The sequence below is a fragment of the Anopheles darlingi genome, chromosome X (genome assembly GCF_943734745.1).
Source record: "Anopheles darlingi chromosome X, idAnoDarlMG_H_01, whole genome shotgun sequence".
Taxonomy (NCBI): domain Eukaryota; kingdom Metazoa; phylum Arthropoda; class Insecta; order Diptera; family Culicidae; genus Anopheles; species Anopheles darlingi.
Window position 1 is genome coordinate 3,911,655 of NC_064873.1, and position 20,933 is coordinate 3,932,587.

The 20,933-nt window shown below is 52.5% G+C and overlaps 1 protein-coding gene across 1 annotated transcript in view; it reads right to left on the reverse strand.

The window, feature by feature from the left end:
* The window catches only part of LOC125948047 (protein scalloped), a 35,601-nt gene that overhangs the window by 5,629 nt on the left and 9,039 nt on the right, over positions 1 to 20,933 (reverse strand). Inside the window, exon 2 of the mRNA XM_049673686.1 lies at positions 5,750 to 6,805. Within this exon, the coding sequence (XP_049529643.1) occupies positions 5,750 to 5,813 (64 nt within the window). The 5' untranslated portion in view covers positions 5,814 to 6,805. The remainder of the gene's footprint in view (positions 1 to 5,749; positions 6,806 to 20,933) is intronic.

The following is a 20,933-nucleotide window of genomic DNA, read 5'->3' on the forward strand; positions in this document are numbered from 1 at the left end:
GTCACTACAATACACACACACACACGCGCAGCATCGTGTTCACTACACTAGCAGATGCTGCTACTGCTGCTGCTGTTAAGATGATAGCTCGCCTCGAAGTCCATGTGACGGTTGGAAACGAAGCGCGAAAAGGAAAAATTGAAAGACGCGCCAACCGTTTTATTGTCAACCTCCAAGGAAGGAGAAGGAAGAGGGTAGAAGATAGAACGGAACCGAAGATGATGATGTAGATGGTGTTATTGCACGCCCGTAAATCATCGCCTAGGCGCATTCGTGCGCCTGCAAAGTGTTGACTGCAAAAAGGCTTCCCGCGGGGCTCGAGCCAGAGTCTTCGTCTTTTTCCGATCCGATCTAATGCTGCTGAAATGTCGTCGATCGTGTCGACACTCTTCATTGTACGGATTTTTATTGAAATCAATAATGACAGTTTCGAAATCGGAAAGAAACATTTCCGGCTAGTTGTAGAAACATTCTAATCCGGAGGAGTCATTGCCGTTGCACAAAAACAACGCACACAACAAAGGTGTTCGCGTTTATCGATTGGCCAGAAGTGGCCCGTTGCAAGGACGCGTGGCATGCTGTGTTGTTGTTGGCAACCGTATTTTCCTCGAATACACACACACACACGCACACAAGCACACATATTGCATATACACGACAACACACGTCATCTGAACGAGCGGTTCGCTAAAGCCGATCCGAACCATTCTGTTCGTCCTCCGGTGGTCTACGGCCGTACACAACAAGGCAGCGCGAGCCCCCATCCATCCAATATCCACTGCATTCCATTGACACACACACATACACACAGATACACCGATCCGTGCCAGATCCGTTTGGCGAAATTGCTCGTCCTGGATAGAGCATCGCGCGATTTAGAGCCTTCCATTCCATGACGCCATTGTTGAGTCTCTTTCTCGCTCTCTCTCTCACTCTGTAACTAAAGGCGCCTCCTTGGCTCTGACTGCTCCGGGGCCGCATTGTAATTGACCCTCCGTCAGTTTCTCGCTCTCTCGCTCTCTCTCTGTACTGCTGCTGCTGCTGCAGGACTCAGGTCCTGTGCTTCACCCCGGGGGGGGGGTCCCGGGAGGGGTAAACAAGGACGATAAAAGGGGTAACAATCGAGAAAGCGGAAGGGACGCTCCCTGCTCCCTCTACTCCACTCTCCGCTCTCGCCATGGGCACTCTCGACATTCCAACTTATTAATTCCACATTCCACATCCTGCTGGCAGTAGCAGCAGCAGCAGCAGTAAAGGGGCTATAACCCGTCAGTAAGATCCTTGCGATCCTAGGGCCGCTCCGAGGCCCGAGCCTGAACCGATGGTGGTGATGGTGGTGGTGGTGGTGGTGTGCTGAATGAAATTCCTTTCCTAGAGAACAACCTACCATCGACCATCGACCATCATCATCATCATCAGCTTCACCATCATCACTCTCCCTCTCTCTCCCTTTCTCCCTACGCCACAACACAACCGTGCTGTGCGCTCCTGCTGGTCTGGCTAGGAAGGATATGCGGTTCTAACATGAAACCGTTTTCCCTTCCTTTTTTCATTTCACTCTCTCTTGCTCTCACTCTCTCTGTCTCTCTGATTGCTTGCTTGTATTCTTGCGTCGCTCCCCCCCCCCCCCCCCCCCAATGTTTTTGGGCGAAAAGGGAAGGGAAGGGAAGGCGAGGCCGAAGAACACATTAAATTCCATTCTGTACCGGGTTTCCTCTCTCTCTCTGCACCTCTCACTGCGGTGCGCGGTGGTGTGCCGTTCCGTTCGTTCGTTCGTTCGGCCGTACGCGATCGGCGCGGGTCCTGGTGGTACGCTGGCGCTGCCGTTACCGGGGTGATGATGCACCCAACACCGCCGCCAGGGGTCGCGCGGCCAGGTAAGGGTCTAGCGAGCCCTAAGGAGAGGAAAGGACCGAAGCCGACCGAAAAAGAGGGCCACGCAACCGAGGGGGAACTAGGTACGAGGGTGCGTGGACACACACACACACACACGCACAAGCAAGTACCCAACAATGGGTCCGTTGAGTTGTGCCCTACAAGCGACCGTCATCGGGACATAAATCCCTCGCTCCTCGCTCGCGAGTTTCGAGCGCTGCACCCCACCGAGGCCGTGACACACACACAGACACACACAGACACAGCGCGAACGGAGCCCGAGCACCGCGCATTGGAATTAATTCGAAACCGTGGCAAATCGCCGGGCGAGCTACTTACTGGCTACTGCTGCAGGATCTGCGCACAGACACACACACGCACGCACACACATACACCCCGTTCCAGTGGATGGAACCAGATGAAACCAGCTGCCATATGCCATATGCAGTGGGCCGCTGGCGGTGCCGCATAATAAGAGCACAGTAGCCAGCCATCGACGCGAGAAGCAAAGGGAAGGGAAGACCTCCTCGGGTGTCTCGCGCAGCGCTCGGGGAGGTGACATTCCGTTTCAAATTAAAAACTTAAAAAAAAACGGACAGCACGAACAGGGATGTCGCACCGTAAGGCGAGAGTAAGGGGAGAAAAAGCGAAATAGAAAGAGAGAGTGTATGTGTGTGTGTGTGTGTGTCGAAAGGGTTGGCTGGCGGTGCTTGCAACGGGAGTTTATTGGGGCGCGTCCACAACACCTCCGCCACCACCAGGAACCGTTCGTTTAACCGTTCATTACGCGTCAATTCGGGCACGCTCGCTCTCGCGATGACAAACGGTGACAACCTCCTGGCACCACCTAGAGGTACCGCCGCGTTCATAAGGTTCTGCAACGTGGCAGCAATAATGGTATTGGAAGTCCTAGCTGCCATGCAGATAGGACAGGACAGCGCACAGGAGTCATATTAGCGCCCCCAAAAACGTCTGCTCCTACATTACAACCGTTTTGTACTGGGCCCGTCCTAGCTGGGCGACAATTCGCAAGCTGTAAAGCCATGCATACTCCGTGTAAAATAACAACAAAGAAGGATTGCCGAGCGATGAATTTCCTAAGCTATTTTTTTTTTCATCATTGCTCAATGTAACAATCTTCTACCTTTACCTAACCTTGTTCTTTGGAAGGGTGGAAAAAAGTGGAAGTATATTTATATATACCAACCATTGATGCGATGCTTTGGTTTATTGTGGAAAATGTGTTGTGTGTAAAGAAACTGCATTGCATAGCTGCTACTTACGCCGTAGCAGCAGCAGCAGTAGTATGCTTGCGTATACGTAGTACAGAGCCACTCTGTTAGCCTGTTGCTCGTGAGCAACAAAGACCCCCACTGCTGTTTGAACAAGTGTCAAGCGTGTGCACTGTTGGTGGTGTGTTTGGTTTGCGAGGAACTTACGCTTACGATCGGAGTGGCGCAGAGCCGTAAGCCCTTTTGTGCATCGTTCATTGGAAGATTCACAAAAATTCCGGTCCGATGCAGCAGAACAGCTGTCGGTTGTTCAGCTAGGAAGCTGTTATGAGTTGCCGGTACTGTTGGCTATGATGGAAAACGGGGCGCGAAGCGTGCCGCTGTCGGACCTGGTCGGATTATCGCTAGCGTAAGTCCGTAAAATGAACAGCCCGTCACCCACGTTGCCATAACTATTAAATATAACTATTCCGTGGAACACGAGAAACATTCGAGGAACATTGCGTTAGGTCATCGCCATATTTTGGCGTCCTGGCATGGCAAGAGTTCTCCCCCCACCAGTAAGCAGGAAACACTGGTCCCTGCATCGCTCGGCAATAATCTCACGGGCCAAAGGGCGCACTGTAAATTCCACACTCCTTCGCGCATTATTAGCATCGCAGCGCCGGCGCATCGGCTTTTGAGTTGATGTTACATTTCGCATCAGCAGAATTGAATGCAATCCCGGCCGCGTTTTATGACCGTTTTTATGGTGATGTTATGGTGCCCTGGTAGCCCGGCTCGGCAATCGACTGCAATCGACCATCGGGCCATCGGGATCATCGACTTCTCCTGCGTATTCCTCCGGATTGCCCCATCGGGGCTGCGCTGAGCTGTGAGGTGTCGATGAGCCGAGGGTGTGTACCTGGAGAGCCATAAGCTGTGTGGCCTTTTCGGGCATCGCTTGAAGGGAGCACTCTATAGCCCTCGACGTGTACCGGCGTGTGTTTATGTAGTGGCTTATTGTCTTGGATTACAGCCCCACCTTACGCCCTCTAAAGAAAGCAGCCCTCGAGAAGCTTCCTGAAGCGTCCTCTCATCAAACTCCAACACTTCTCGGGATCGCGGGCGCGCGCGCAACGTTTAATACTTGCGTGAAGCAGATCTGCGTTCAAGCTACAACTGTGTTTGTATGTATGTACGTGTGTGTGAGTGTGTGTGTTTGCGCACTCGCGCTTATGTGTATGCATGTGGGAGCTGTATAGTACTCCATTGCCCTTCTCGCCAACTTGTTAGAACGGGTTTAAAAGCCCCAATCCAATATCCTTAAATGGTCATTCAGGTGAGTTCCCTGCCCTGGAAATCGAGAGAGACAGAGAGAGAAAAAGAGAGCGAGACTGGACTGCGCTCTGGCAAGCACGGATGACGTCTACCTCCGAGACCGAGCTCTGTGATGACAGTTTCCCTTGAGGGGGTGGGGGGGTGAGGGTTTACCTAATCGCGCCGAAACCCAAGTTGACACATTCAGCACGCACGCAAGCACGCACACATGCGTCACCGGGCGCCCTCAACGTGAGCGATGTTGTGGCATGTCAAGTGCTCCGGTTGTGGCGATGATAAGCGCGACGCGACCAAACGGCAAGAGCAAACACAAACTTCGTATGGATGTTTGTTATGCTTGTGCCGTTTGTGCCGTTGGTGCCGCTGCCCAAGTCACAGTCAGGCGGATAGGAGATATAGAAAGTGCGCGCAGTGGCATTATGTTGGCATCGATCTGCTTCGAGAGTTAACCCAGTTTGTTGTTATCCATCAGATACGTCATCTTGCAGAGTACACACACACACACACACACACGTACGCACAGATACGTCACACATTCGAGTCTCACACGCAAAAACGGTGTAGAAGAAGTGTACCGCAAACGCAGCGCAGAGCATTCGGACACGCAAAAGGTCACGCATCGCTTACCATACATCTCTCGCTTACTCCTCTCGCCCATTCTCATTATCTGACAGGCCAGGTATGGGTGCGCGAGAGAGAGCGAGAGAGATGATGGGGTGACGTGGCTTAAGAGAAGCCCCCCCTCCCCACCAACCCAGCAATGACGCACCGTTGCTGTATGCTGGCAGCGTTAACAGCGCTCTCGGAACAACGCGCTGAGTCACGAGCACCCGATCTCCGCTTCGCTCTCTCCGCAACAGGATCCCTTTTCTCGTTTCCCTTCCCCTTCGTCTGCAACCATTAATCGGTTGCATCTAATCACGGCTGTTGTCTGGCCCCCCTTGATATTCTTCAGGGGTGCTCTAAAGGGGTGCGCGATTGATCTCTTGGAGCGGAGTTTCTGTCATCAGCAGCAGCAGCAGCTCTGCGGCGCAGTTGCCAGGAATCTCCTGTCAGGTACTCCGTGACGGTACGCTGATAAGCGGCCCCATGCCCGTGTGTTATGCACGTGCGCCACCCATCCGTTGCGGCCTGCCCTGGCTGCTGAACGTACGCGGTGACAGAGTCGCCTTTGAGCGTCGCGTCTGGCGCGAGACGAGCGAGAAAGACGATGACGCATTCGATGCTTGCTTGAGCTGAGTTTTTTTTTGTGCAAAAGGTTCTCGCGACGCGACACTTCCCCCCCAAGTGTCGTTCTTGAAGCAGTTGTGGCGGGTATTTACCTAGAAACAGTTGATGTTTATCCTGCTGCACCTTATAATCGGCTACTCCTGTGTCACTCTTCATGCGGCAAGTGGCAAGTGCACCGCAGTGCGCAGCGCCCTGGCGCCTACCCCGGGCTCTTTTCCCCCGGGGGGAGGGGGGGTTTGAAGGATGGACACGGACAAAGAGGCTGCAGCGAGCACCAGCGCAAGCCGGGCAAATGCGGTAACAGGCTGACTGACTGTTAAAACTAGCCGCTGTTAGAACTACTGCTCAAAACACGAATCCACGACCACCTCTAGGGAGTGGAGATTGGTCTTGGTGGTGGTGGTGGTGGTGGTGGTAGTAGTGGTGACGATGATGGTATGGCGGTTGGTTGTGGGTCACCGACGTCGTGCGCCCTCCTGGCTCTGGCGCTTGGGGCTTGGCAGAAGACCGGTTCTTGGCCTATGGTCTGGCCGCCAGCTATGGCTAGGGCGACTCTCTTCTCGGTTTGGCGCTACAACACCGCACCGCTCGCACCTACAACGTGCACACACATTAACACTAGCTATAAAAAAAACACACACACACATACACACAATAGAATTATAGTATATAGCCGTCGCACAGATACACTGTTTCTTCTGCTTCTGCTTTTTCTTTTCTTTTTCCGCTTCTTCTTCTTCTTCTAATGCTGCGGCTCCTTTCTCTTTCTCCTTTTCCTGCCCAGTCTCTTATGGTATGCACGAACGAACACGGTTCTAGGTACTAGGTTACCAAACGTTACTACTCACTACTGCTACTAACAGTCAGCGGGGGATAACAGGGAGAAAACGGGGGAGGCTAAGAATGGAGCTCGGGGCATGAGTACTACTGGCACGGCACGGCACGACACATACACACATACACACGCATGACACATCAACAGCACTGGCCGCGCTGCAGGATAGCGGCTGCCATCATCTTAGGCACCGAGGCTCTCTCACTGTCACCAACACATACACACACACACACACTCAAACACACGCAGTGTATTGGGGGAGCTTTCAATTAGCAAATCGTTTTGACAAAACACTCAATTAGCTACACACCAACTTAAGAAGAAGAAGAAGAAAAAATGAAGAAAAGAAGAGAAAAAAAACAGAGCAATACAGAAGGGGGGGTTGATCGCCATATCAACATGGCGGCACAGTCGGAGGTTAGGAATATCGGGGGGAGAGGGCGGGGAAAACAATCGAGAAAGCGCAAAACGCAACGCAACGCAACGCAAAGAAAAACCTGATGGGGAAAACAAACAAACAACCAAACCATGATCTACTAAAAACGAACACGAATACATGCGCTCGAGCGCTCGCGCGCCCGCGCTCACACATCGCACAAATCACAACGGAACAACGAAAACAGCAACAACTGCACCACCAGGCGGCACCAGCGACAACAACCGAGCCGGCCAGCAAGCAGCAGCCCGCAGTTACAATAATATTATTGGAACATGCATGCACACACGAATGTGTGATGAAGAAACCTGGGGAGGGGGGGTTGTGTGGCAGGTGAACTTGGAAAAGGGTAAAAACATAAACAGAAGACGAAGAAGAAGTAAAAGAGCGAATGCGTTTTGCGTCCAAACGCACCGCATATCCCACATGGAAGCGGATGGAAGAGTGATAAGTGATGGGATCATCATTATCATCTACTCGACTTCATCATTATCATCGTTCGACTCTGGAGTGTCTTCCTGGGACGAGTACAAGAGACCTGGGACGCCGGGGTGGCGAGTATGAGCTGAGCATCAGCGTAATAGATACACTGTGGATCATGGGCGATCATTGTTTGTTAGATTAATCGGATCTGCGATAACTAATTCCCGCCCCCGGGGGTATCGATTCTGGCATGCAATAATAGCCACAATGGGATGGAATGGAGGGGGGGTGGGGATTAAGGGCTGTGTGGGGAAAAAGCTAGACGCTTGCTTGCGCTAGACGCAACAAAACAACTCTACGGCGCAGAACGAAACTACTACGAAAGTCCACCGGATCTAGCCGGCGATCTAGTAACTAGCAACACAAACACGCACACCAGTAACAGAAACAGGTAGGCAGGCAGGCAGGTGAGGTGGGCGAACGCTCTTTCGCTTCATGGCACCGGCGGTGCCAAGCGCGCTCCAAGAGCGTTCAGTTTCAGGCTGCTGCTGCTGCTGTGCCTTGGCGTATTACCTCCGAAAATTAGCATTTAACGAGCGTCAAGGTCGACCTCGGGGGTGATATCACGGCGACGAAAGTACGAGTAGGGACGGTGGTGTGGTATCGCGGTGCGCGGTACGCTTGCTTGAAGATGACTAAGGTTGATCGCCGAAGAATCGCACTAAGCGTTAGGAAATGCTGCCTGCCTTCTGCCTTCTGGGTGTTGTTTTCGTTTTGTTTGTTTTCGTCGTTCGTATAGTTGCGGTTGCGTTTGGTTTTTGTTTGGTTTTCCCTTGGTGCTGGGCCACTACTTCGGGTCCACTTCCGGTGCTATCAGAAGCACACACACACACAAACACACACACGCACACACGGAATGAATCACGCACTAATGAGACAGCCGTACACTATCGCACGCACAGATAGATAGAGAGAAAGAGAGAGAGAGAGAGAGAGAGAGAGAGAGAGAGAGAGAGAGAGAGAGAGAGAGAGAGAGAGAGAGAGAGAGAGAGAGATAAAAAGAGGAAAATATAGAAAGAGAGAAGTGAACAGAGAGGGCACACTGGCCCGGGTGTCCTGTAGCCTGTAAACCAGTCCCCCCCTTCCAGAAACCGATAAATCACACTCCGAACCCCCCGCGGAGGGCCTGGTTCCGGCAAAAGTAATGGCGGGCGTGCGCGCGCGCGGATCTTTTTGTGGCCCTAGTGCGCGCGAAACGTGATCCTCCAGGGATGTTTCGTTTCGGCAGCCTCTTCTCCCACCCTCCTCCCTTCCGCGACGTGCGCAAACATTCCACAACAGCGTAATCGGCACGTATTGATCGACGTAGTTGTTTTTCTCGTGTGTGTACTGGGTGGGCTACACAGAGCGGGGCTACTAGGGGGAGCCTCTGTGAAAGCGCCCCTGGCATGGAGGCTTGTGGAGACACAGCCATCAGCCAGGATGGCTACGAGCGAACCTATGTCTACGAGCGTGTGTGTGTGCACTGACAGAAGTGCTCAGCGTAGCGGCTGTAAGAGGCTCGCGAGGCTTGCTGGCTACGTACACTTGCTACTTGCCACGGTACGGCAACTGAGACGCACTTTGCAGATGAAGTTACGCAGTTACGCAGATCCCGATAGTGGCGGGTCGCGCTATACTAACACACAAACTTTCGAATAAATCATTTCTCGTCTCGTTTCACTGGCTCTGGTGTTTTGGTGTTTCGCGAGGCCGCAGCGCACCGCAGCGCAGCGCGCCCTTCGTCAAGATTTCATTTCCGTTCCGAACGGACGTTCCAGCGCCGTTCGCTTGTTTGCAGGATGACGCCGATCGGCAGCTCCAACCAGCATCATCAGTAGTAGCGTGAGCCGTAGCGGTGGCGCGTTCGTATATGTGTGACGATGCGTGTGCTTTGTTGGCCGGCACAAAACAGCGAGACACTGTGTAGTATCGGTGTCAAATGCGTGCTGTATACCGAGCGTTCTCCGAGCTAATCACAAATCGATCGCGAACCAGCGATCGACACACACACACACACACACACAAACCGAGTGTATGTGTGTGTTTGTATAGTGTGGGCATGCAGTAGCAGGCATAGCGCTGAGGGCGCGCTGATAAGCGGCTAACACACACACGCACACTGTTATTGATGCAATATATTGCCGTCCATTATTGGCTTCTTTTGGCACAAAAAAGCCGCTCAACGGTGTCCCCAACGGTGATCTCTCTCCGCACTGCACATTTGATTTTTGGTTTTTGCTTCTTTCATCAGCCAACCAAAAAAAAAAGGATGCACTGTACACCTCTCGATAGCAGCTTGCTGGACCACCAGCGGCAGGCAGCAACGTCCCGCTGAACGATTGATCGATGCACTCGAGGGACGATCGCTGCGAGTGTGTGTATGTACACAGAGAAGCATCCGATCCGATCAATCCGTGGTGGTTTTGTTGATTGGCGTGTGTGTGGATCCGAGCATCCGATCCGAGTTTGAGTGACGATGAGGAGCAGGCGTAGTAGTGCAGCGGTAGGTAGCGTTTGATTGATGTTTCGCACAACCCCAGGCTGAAACAGCTGTGTCGGTTGCACCATGAGCAAGAGTGGTGGTAGTGGTGGTGGTGCATTGGGCCGCTGCTGTGCCGCCGAGGTCCGGGGTGTGTGATGCGATATACGGGACGTAATTATAATTAGAAGCGCCGAGCCACACCTCATGTCGAGTTGGTCAGCCCCCCCCCCCCACCTTCCCTTCATTTCCTCTCCTTCTTCCCCCTCACGAAGTTCGCTCTCAGCGAACGGTAGCTCTCCGTCCGGTCCACCTATCCGATAACAGTAATTGTTGCCGTAAAATGCAAGTGTGCGTTGCACCCGAGCAAGCCACCCGAGGAACGAAAGGTGTATTGTGACTGCGTGCCAACCAGCCAGCCAAGAACCAAACGAGAAGACGAGAAATGGGTGGGGGGGGGGGGATGCAACCAACGCAACCTTTTCCACCTCTTTCTCTCTCTCTCTACCACTCTGTTTTTGTCTTTTTGTCTGCCGTCGCTTCCATTTAATGAAATTTGTGATTTATGTCTTCCTTCCTTTCGGTTCGGTGTCCCTTTTGCTAGAGAGTATCTCTTGGCCGTGCCTTGGCTCTTCGTCCGCCCTCGGTCTCGGTGTCTCGGTTGTTGTGGCTTGTTGCGGCTTGTTCCAATGTGCAGCGCAAAGAATAAGAAAGAGAGCGAGAACCCAGGACAACGGGGCCTGATGGTGACGACAGCAGCACCGAGAAGAGCGCGCCGCGGATGAAATCCTTTCACCCGGGCGAACCACCCCAAAACCCCATCCCCAGTACTCCAGTGCCTGTTCTCGCGCAATGCATCACGGGTCACTACAGATATGCCCGTGTGTGTGTGTGTGAGTTGGCGATTCGGCGACGACCATTCGTATTCGTATTTACAGGCGCGCTTACGGGGCGATGGGGGCGGTCAACGCGTTAATTGGTTAATTGATATACTGTAAAGGGTGGTGGTAGGGGGGAGGGTCGATCACCACCCCTGCACTGATAAGACTTGTCAAGAAGTGATGGAAAGAAAGCCGACCGAACCGAACACAAGTTGCAAGATGCAAGAAAGAAAGAAAGAAAGAATGGGGAAAAAAACATTCTTCCATTCCAATCTAAGATGCTCGTGTAATGAATTGTTGGTTGGCTGGCTGGCTGGCTGGTTGGTAACCACAACCACAGTCTCACAGCCGCATACAAGGACCCGTTGGCAGCAGCCCCTTGCAGCAGTTCCAACGATACACCGATGGGCGTAAGCATCGCGTGTGGTGGTACCGACGAGACACCTCTCTTATTGGGGTCTCTCCTCTTGGTAAATCTTGGCAGCAGTGTAGTCACTAGAAACCGCCAGTGTCTGCGCCAGTGGCCAGGCCAGTGACATCCCTTTGCCCTGTGCTCATTCATAACACTCTTACACACACACACAGCAGCAGCAGCAGCAGCAGCGGTGTCCGTGTCTAGCCGTTGATCCGTGCTGGTGTTTTCTGTGGGTCTCTTTGAGCTTCTTGTGTGTGCGTGTATGTGTGTGTTTGTACGTGTGCGTCATTTTCTAAACAAGTTTTTTCGATTGTTTCCCTCTTTCATTTCTCTCTTTCTCTCTCTTTCTATCTCGTTCTCTCGCTACGTCTACCTTTCCTTCTCCCCTCCTGATTCCTTTCCCTTCGATTTGTTTCCCCGCACGCCACCACTACATCGCACTCGGTGACGCAGAGACAGTGACGGCTCTTCTCCTTCTCGGTCTCTCGAACGCCGTGTCCCATTTCTGCTAATTAATCAGCCGACGTCGTTGTCGCCGCCGAGGACGAAGGGACGGTGTGTCGCCACCGCTACTCTCTCTCTCTTTCTCTCTCTCTCGCTCTTTCGCTGTTCTATTCCCCTGATCGTCGTCGTCGTCGTCGTCGTTGTCTAATGAGAAATCTCGACTCACGCAACGCACACGCACACACGCAGCGCAGGGGTCGCTCGCTCGCTCGCTTTAGTCGTGCTGGCTGGCTGTTGGCACTCACAGGACTCTCACAGCTTCCTGCTGCGCTTGCCCTGCTTGCCCAACCCCTCGGTCTCTCTCGAGCCAATCTCTTGCGCTGCGCGCACACACACACAACCCACCAATCTAATCTCGTTTTGCTCATCCCCCCGCCCGACCCCCATAACCCGCAGATGAGAGTGCCGTGAGATCACCCAACGGATTGACTAGCGCGGCAATACCTCCCTCTCACCCCCTTTGTTCCCCAACACCTCCACCGGCGGCGCCATTCACATGCGCCTTATTCATGCTGATGCCGTTTCCATTCCAAAACGGCCTCTGCGAGAATATGTGTGTGTGTGAGTGTGTGTGATTCGTTTCCTCTACTACTATGGCTACTCCCCCCCCTCCCCCCACACTCTGCCGTGTGTGTTTGTATTCGCGCACGGGTTTAAAAATCTTTTCTACCCCTTTCACCACCCCTCACCCACACCAGTCACTCCAATACCCGCCCCTTCCACCCCTCCGCACACACGCTGTCTGTCTCTTTCTCGCGCGTTCTCACCCCACGCTGACCCCAACGCGATCGCCTCTACATCGGGCTTGGGCCCCCTTTGGGAGTGTGAGTGCGGCAGCCAAGCAGGGGGGGGGGTGGGGGGGGGGTGGAAATCAAATTAGAGACACTGGACAAGAGACAAGAGACAAGAATCTCGCATCAGAAACTGTCGCGCCTCTCGGTCGCACCTTTGCCACACCATCGGGTGGCTTTTTTGGAGACATTTCACGGTCGTTTTTGAGAGAGGGGTGGGGGGGGGGGGTATCACACGTACGCACCAGCACCACCGCCGCCACCACCACTAGCACTCTACACCTTAGAACGGCTATTAGATCGTTCATTGTGTGCGCGAGTGTGTGTGTATAAACAATGCCGTTTCCAATGACACTACTTCCAGCCGAGGAATATTTGCTCAAGATTGTCTCCGTGTACCTTCAGCAAACCCCCACGTATCGTGTGTCACCCAGTCACCCACCCACCCCTCTAATGTCCCCTGCCCCTCGTCTCGTCTTGTCTCGTCTCAGTTCGGTGTTCGTGATCTTCACGATTCAACTGCTGCTCGCGATCACCTTTCGCGCACAGTGACAGCGAAAGGAGCGACGGGGTGACGGGGGTGATAGGGGTTGTTTGTGGTGGTGGTGGTATGGAAAGATTGGGGAAGATGGGAGGGGAGGGGGAGGATGGAGAACCTGTTATGGTGGGTTTAAAGAAGGGTGCAACGCGAGGGGATGGGGGGATGGATGATGGCGGTCTCCTCAACAAGCAACAGGCGTGCCATGCGACATAGCGAGAGAAAGAGAGAGAGAGAGAAAGAGAGAGAGAGAGAAAGAGAGAGAGAGAGACACACACACAGCAAGAGAGTGAGCGAGAGCGTGAGAGAGAGGTAAAGAGAAAAAGAGAGAGTATGAGGGGCGATGTGTACATTCCCTTCTATTGCGTTCTGCTGTTCCAGCAATAGTAGCAGCTGCTGCTGCACTTCGGACAATTGAGTCACAGAACGTTTCATACGATTGTGTCTACCCGTCCGTATGCCTAGCTGTATGTGTGTGTTTGTGTATGCCAGAGAGAGAGAGAGAGCTATGCGTATTGGTGGGCGCGCGCGTATACGTATCCACACGACGTGCGTATCTAGTGTTTTGCTGGCCAAATGGCGATAGGCAACAGGCGAGAACTCTCCACACACAACATTTTGCCCGTCCAACAAGTTTGCTCCAATCCGTGTGTGTTTTTTTATGTTTTGTTAACTATTCCATTGCTGTCGTTTCTTTTCAAATAAAACAATCCGCACAGCAGCCACTAACACTAACGACACAGTACGGTACGAGGCAGACAGGCAGCAACAGCCTGTGCGCGCTGTTGAGTGCGTTGAGTAGCGCTCACTCACAAACCAGTTCGAAACCTCTCCGTTAGCAACGAGCGAAAGAAGTTGTTGAGAATAAGAGAGTGGGGAAAGGGGGAAGGGGGTGCACGGGGGGGGGGTTGAATGAAGAAGGAGGAGGACGAGAGAGAGAAAGAGAGGCGGGGGGGGGCTTGTTTTATCCCTACGATAATCGAGTAGAAAGCCGTCCTTTGATCACTTTTCCACCCCTCCTCCTCCTCCTACCCTCTACCCTCTCTCAGGTGAGGCGGCGCCTTTTCCGCGCCATCAAAGGCCAAATGCAATTCAATCTCAAAATCCTCGAAAATCTCGCACACACGCACGTACGCACTACACAGTGTTACTCTCGCCACTAAACTGACCGTTTCGGGTTCGCCGTTAGGTTGTTGTTGTTGTTCGGTTGTTGGAGCGCAGAGCGCAGAGGATGTGCGGTAGTATACTACTACTCGGGATAACCGCTTCTCTTCGCACGCGCGCTCGCACACGCTCGAGTAGCAAGCAGAAGCAGTAGCAGTAGCAGTAGCGGCAGCAACAGCAACAGCAGCGGGCTAGCACACAACGCACTGACACGCTAAAAGCACAAAGCGTCACTAAAACGCAACGGCAGCATCATCACATCAGCAGGCTCTCCTCTGGTTGCTGTTGCTGTTGTTGCTGTTGCCCGCTGGCGGCTCAGGCCCATGCTCTACATTAACACACATCACCAGCGGGCTGGTAACGCTGGTACGCACACACGCTAGACGCATGCGACTCCCCAGTTCGCACACATACATACATACGCATACACACCGAGGCCCCTTGACTCACCACCGCAGACAGAGAGAGAGAGCCAGAGAGAGAGAGAGAGAGAGCCAGAGAGAGAGAGAAAAAGAGAGACAGAGAGAGAGAGAGCCACTCATCGAGAGGTTTGTGGCGTGCTGCCTGCTTGCGCTGTACCGTTAGAACACGACGACCACCCTATCTTGTCACACCCTTTCTCACTCTTTCTCACTCTTTCTGTCTCTCTTTCTCTCTCTCTCTCGCACTCTCTCTCTCGCTCTCCCTCTCGCTCATTCGAGAGCACTTCTTTTTGCGTGCGTTTTCCGTTTTTTCTTCTTCGTTTTATGTTTTATTTTCTTTTTTGTGATGTCGTTTCTCGCGCTCCTTCGCCATCGGCATCGCCGTCGTCGTCGCAGCGACCGTCGAACAATGGCGAGCGAGCCAGTGAGCGGTTCTTATGTCGCTCTAATGGACCACTCACCTGTGGGAGCGCCCGAAAGAATCGTCTAGAAGGCGAAATATATATGCTGGCTGGCTGGCTGACTGGCTAACTGGCTGGTTGGTTTGCGACGTAATGCACAAGAGCACACGAGGAGACGGCACACAAACACCACGGACATCAATGTCGGCGACAACGACGACGACGACGATTAGGGTTTCTGTTTCAATCCTGTCACCCTCCTCTGGGCCTCCGCGGGGTCGTTCGTATTCACCTGACCCACAGAGCCAGCCAGCCAGCCAAGCCAACCATTCACCTACTGATCGACCGGCCGCCTCGGTCTTCTCACTCACTCCCGCGCGTACCGCTCTCTCTCTCTCTCTCTCCACCTCTTCCGACTGCTTTACCTTTTAATTGCTAGAGTACTATTACTTTTACTCTACACGCAGCGCAGCGACGACGATGGCTGGCTGGCTGTTGCTGGCCAAACCTGCTAGGCCTCGCCTGTATGTGTGTGTGTGTGTGTTCGGTGTGCGGTGTGGTGTGACCGCGTGCAGCAGCCGCCAGCGAGTGTCCCTCTGGGTGATCGCCAATCCCGTTAAGCCTCCGTTAGCCCGCACACCATCGTCTTCGTCGTCGTCGTCGTCGTTGTCGTCGTCTGCGGTGCGTTTTGGTCTCGTGGGGATCTCGCCACAAAACAATCGCCTCAAGTAAATTGCCTCAAAATCGACCAGCTGATCGACATCGAACAACAGTTGACGCGACGTTGAAAAATGGTTTTCTATTTGATAACATAATATTTGCTCGTTTTTCATCGCAAACCAAATGTGCGTCGTATGGAAATATTGGTATCGATTCCACATTGTCCGTCGTCCGCCCATTCATCCGCACTAATCCCGGTCCCAGCTCCCAGGGTCCCGGGTCCATTTACGAACAAAACAAACCGTAAACCAATTATGAGCTACGAAGCACAAGCGAAGAGGAAGAGTAGGAGAAGGTGGCGAAAGAATGGAGAAGACGAGGTTCGAAATCAATTAAAATGTGATGCACATCAACTTTAATGGCATATCGATCGATCGATCGAAGGAAGAAAAGTGTGGACGAAATACAAGAAGCAGAGCTGATCAGTGCAATCGCACGCTACTACCATAAAGCATAAAGCAGGTTGAGAGGATGGTAGGTAATAGAACGAGGTGCGGTGTAATTGGTGATAAACAAAACGGCCCATCCCACCCACCCCCTGCAGCACTCCGGAGCAGAAGCGGAGCAAAGAGAGAGAAGCGAGAAATCAATGGCGGAGGTTTGGAGTGGATATTAGTGCTTGCGAAATGATCGAGGTACACGCGCGACCCGCGAAGGTGTAATGCGTCTCGTCGGGATGTCCTCTCTCTACGCCATTCTGCGCGGGGTGTTCCCCTCCCCTGGAAACGCCCAGCAGCGGTGTGTGTTGTTGTGCGCGAGAGCCATGGCGAGATCGAGGCTTCCGATTCCGGAAAACAAACAAAAAAAAAGTCGACCGATCGACCGAGGAAATACAAATCTCTGGACGGATCTGGGTCCGCCTTTTGCGGCCTCCGGGGGTAACTCACGTGTTCGCAACACACACACATGGCACGCTGCGACCATGCCATGCCCAACACGATCGCTCACTATAAGCGATAGGTGAGCGTTTACCATGATTAATCGTAACACGGCTCATAATCATCACCATCATCATCACCATCATCATCATCAGCGCCATCAGCAACAGTCGCACAAGAAGAGAGCATTAGTAGTGAGCGTGTTTTGCTGCCAACCGTTGATTGGTGTAGATTGAGCCTTCGAGGAAGAAGCAAAAAACAAAAAAAAAGGAAAGCACACACGGACACACACAAACACATCGATCGGATACACACACACACACACAGCCACGAGGGTGGTGAAGGGATGGATGGATGAATGGATGGACGCCGCCGCGGAGAATATCGCGATATGCTCCTATTTATGCAGTCGAGCGGTGAAGTGGTGAAGGGGAGGCGGGGGAATGAGAGGCAGACTGGCGTAGAGGAGAACAGGATACCGCCCCCCCCACCCCCCGCTATCCTCCCTTCTTCAATTTCTTTATTTTTCTCCTTTTCCTTCCTGTTGTTTTCTCTGTTTTTGTAACGACGATGCAGAATGAGAACCGGCTTACGCGCTCTAATCTACTCTTCCACCCCATCTCCCAACCCCCACCCCCCCCCCCCTACCCTTGGTCGTGAGGTGCCATGCTCACCCCTCCCCCCCTTCGAAACTGCTCCACTCTCACCATCATCTGCGCAGTGAAAACCTCCGATTGATCTTGCGGAGTTGCAGATAGAATGATAGAGAGGAGAGAGAGAGAAAAGAGAGAGAGAAAGAGAGAGAGAGAGAGAAAGAGAGAGAAAAAAAGAGCGACAGTCACGAAGCAGCAGTGAGCAGAGCGCGATAAAGCGAGTCCAGGGTAATTAAAATCGCCGCGAAATGCCCTCCCTTCCTTCCTTCCTTCCACCTTCCACCTTCCCACTGCGATCCTTACTGACGAGCTCGTGATGTGATGCGATCGTCGCATCCCCTTGTGGGAAGGGAAAGAAAGGAAAGGCGAGGTGACAGGGCAGAAGAGAAGAGATCCGTCGACCGAAGCTCGTTGACCTGCAGCCAATGTCTTATGGCCCGTCGTCAGCCGGCGGTGGTGCCGAAAACAAAACGGTGGGGATCGAGTGGTTGGGGAAGAGGAAGAGGAGGGGTATAAGGGTGGCGCTCGCATGCATCCTTCCGGGGGGAGGGCGGTGAGGGTAGCGCTACCGCTCTACTTTGCACTCCACAGTTACGGGATGAGGGGTGTGCTTTGTGAGGGATCTTTCCCCAAAGAGAGAGAGAGAGAGAGAGAGAGAGAGAAAGAGAGAGAGAGAGAGAGAGAGAAAGAGAGAGAGAGAGAGAGAGAGAGAGAGAAGAGAGACTCAGAGAGATCAAAGAGCGATTTGTTTTTATCTATTGACCTCGCTACCGTGGTTTTTTTTGGGAGTAACGGTTGGTTTTGATTGTTTGTGTGTGTGTGTGTGTGTGTGTTTTCGTATCGGCTTTTCGTTGTTCGATATCGCAACAAGGAAAATTTTCCGCGTTCATTATCGGCTTCGAAAGAAAGCGAAAAGACCCGATTGCCGGGAGTAGAAAGGAATGGAGGGAAGAGAGGCTGTAACGTGGAGGAGGAGGAGCTGGGCACCGCGATCTGAGTGTTCGCCCCCCGTTCCCTTTCCGCTACACAATTTCGGTCTTATAGTTTCTCAGATTGAATATCAACATCCACAACCTAACCCGCCTCCGAGAACCCAAGAGAGCGAGAGAGGTCTGGGTGTTTGTGTGTGCGTGTGTGCGTGTTTGGTGGTGTGTAGGTAGTAAGGAAATGAAGTAACCAGGAGGCGCGATTGTAGAGAAAGGAAGAGCTCTCGGTCACCCCTCACACCCCTCACACCCCCCACCCCTTCTCCCCGCGCACCCTGACAAAAACCTGTTTTAAAAATAGAAAAACCAATTCCCATTTCCATCGGCGGAGGTCGGCTACCGCCGCCGCCGCGGCCGCCGCACGATTTTGGGATTTTGGGCGCACGCGCTCGCGCCACACTCGCGCAGATCGAACATTAATTTAAGTCGTCACACCACGCGGTGTGTGTGTGTGTGCGCACGTGCATGTCCGTCCGAGGATTCTGTTTATAATCCGTCGAGCGTCGAATCAATTCAAAAGGAGAGAGCGTGAGAGAGCGAGCGAGAGCGAGAGAGAGAGAGAGAGAGAGAGAGAGAGAGAGAGAGAGAGAGAGAAGAGAGAGAGAGACAGGGAGCAGTACATTCGAGTATTATGAATGGATGTGTGTTAGATGGTTTGGAGCTTGGACACGCAACAGAATATCCCCCCGACCGGGGGACGCGCACGATCACTCCTAATCCAACCGATCGCGATGACCACTCTCTGCGCTCGAGCGAAGGAGGTGTCCCCGCGAGGCCTAACTTTCTATACCACACCCGGCCACCAAAACGCCACCAAAACGCCAGTTACTCGCCAGCGCGTTGACTCACTGACACTGACGCAGCCACGTTTGGCTGCAGAGAATGAGAGAGAGAGAGAGAGAGGTACGATGGCGTACCTGATGGATTCTGTTTCGTTGGCCACTCAAACGCTTCTCCCCCGCTCTGCTGGCTCCCTTGTACCACCTATTGCCACCTTTCGATCTGTCTGTATGTCTGTATGTGTGTATAAGGGTACGGTTTGGGGGATGGGGACCACTGGCGGGTCCGCAGCACCACATCGGAGCCAGAACCAGACCTGGGGGGGGGGGACAGGTTGGTTTGCCGATATGGGTAAAGGAGGGATGGTTGGGGGGGAGGGGGTGCGAGTCGCCGATTGCCAGCGACCCAAACCCAAGCCAATCAGCCAATGACGTAGAAGGTACACAGGTGTGGGCTTTCGAGCGAAGGGAGAGGTGATTGGGGTAGGGGGAGGGGGAGAGGGAGAGAGAGAGAGCAGGGGTTGTGGCTGCTATGAATCACAAACCGGTTTGGGCCCGATGATTCTTTGCCACTTGGCTGGCTGGCTGGCGGGCTGGCGGGCTGACTGGTCGCACGGTTCGCACCGCGAGAAAGTCGCACACCCGGGTCACACACACACACACACACACACACACACATAAAGATCGTCCCCCGGGGGTACCTGGAAATCCGAACCAGCAACCAGCAAGCGCCTTCGCCTGTGACGTTTGCTGTGCTGTGAGGCACAAAAACAAAAACTGGGACAGCGCCAGCAGCAGCAGCAGCAGCGTGCGATTCCGTCACCTCACCATAGAGAAATTTGGGTGGGTTGGTGGGTGGAAGATGGGGGGTGAGGCGATGGGGATCTTCACAGGAGTCACTGGTAGGACTCCATCTCCAGTTGCGCGACTGTCGGAGTGTTTTTGCAACGCAATTACGCACTCTCGAGTCGCTTCCTCGGATCCCAGAACCACGTGGTTTTCGCGCCAGCTTCAATGCTCTGCCTCTCTCTCGAGAGAGAGAGCTCGGTAGTATTTTTACCAGTAGCTCCAGTGCCCAGTCCAGTCCCGGGGTTCGTCGGTTTGAACAAGCAAATGTTGGAGAAATGCGTAAATTGATAGATTTTGCAATTTCTGCATTTTTTTAATGAATTTGTTGCAAACTTGGTAATTTCGCTTCGTGCATATTTCCTACATTAAACCCTACATTAGTGTACAAGGACACATAAGGGGGGGCTTCGGTATTTAATTTTAATTTTTCGCATTTACTTTTTACATTTTTTTATGATTGCTTATCCTTTCAAGAGTATTGTGTAAAATTTTGGGATCAATCGAAGCAAAATTGACAAAGATATGAATTTTTGAAAATCCGCCTTTCATATAAGGCTCAAAGCATTTCGCGACTTTAAGGGGGGCTTCGGTATTTTATTTTAATCCTCGCATTTACTTTTTACAATTTTTTATGAGTGCTTACCCTTTCAAGAGTATTGTGTAAAATTTTGGGATCAATCGAAGCCAAACTGACAAAGATATTGATTTTTAAAGAACCGCCTTTCATATAAAGCTCAAAGCATTTCGCGACTTTGAATCGCGTTTTCCCAAAAACCAACGTTTTCAAAGACGGTGCCCATCGTAGCATAAAAACTACTGGACCGATCGATTTGAAATTTTGAACATATCATCTGTACACTATTTGCCAGGTAGCCCCGTCGAGATTTTATAAAAATTGTTGATACTTTTTTTTAAATATTTTTTTTGAATGATGTAAAGTGTCGTTTATTGAGGCAATATCGAAAAAAGCATCACTTTTGCAACTTCAAAAATCTGCCAAAAATCGGAAAATGGGAAATTTCACAAAAACTCGCCGGGGCTACCTAGATAAACTTCTAATCTAACAAAGGAATATTCATT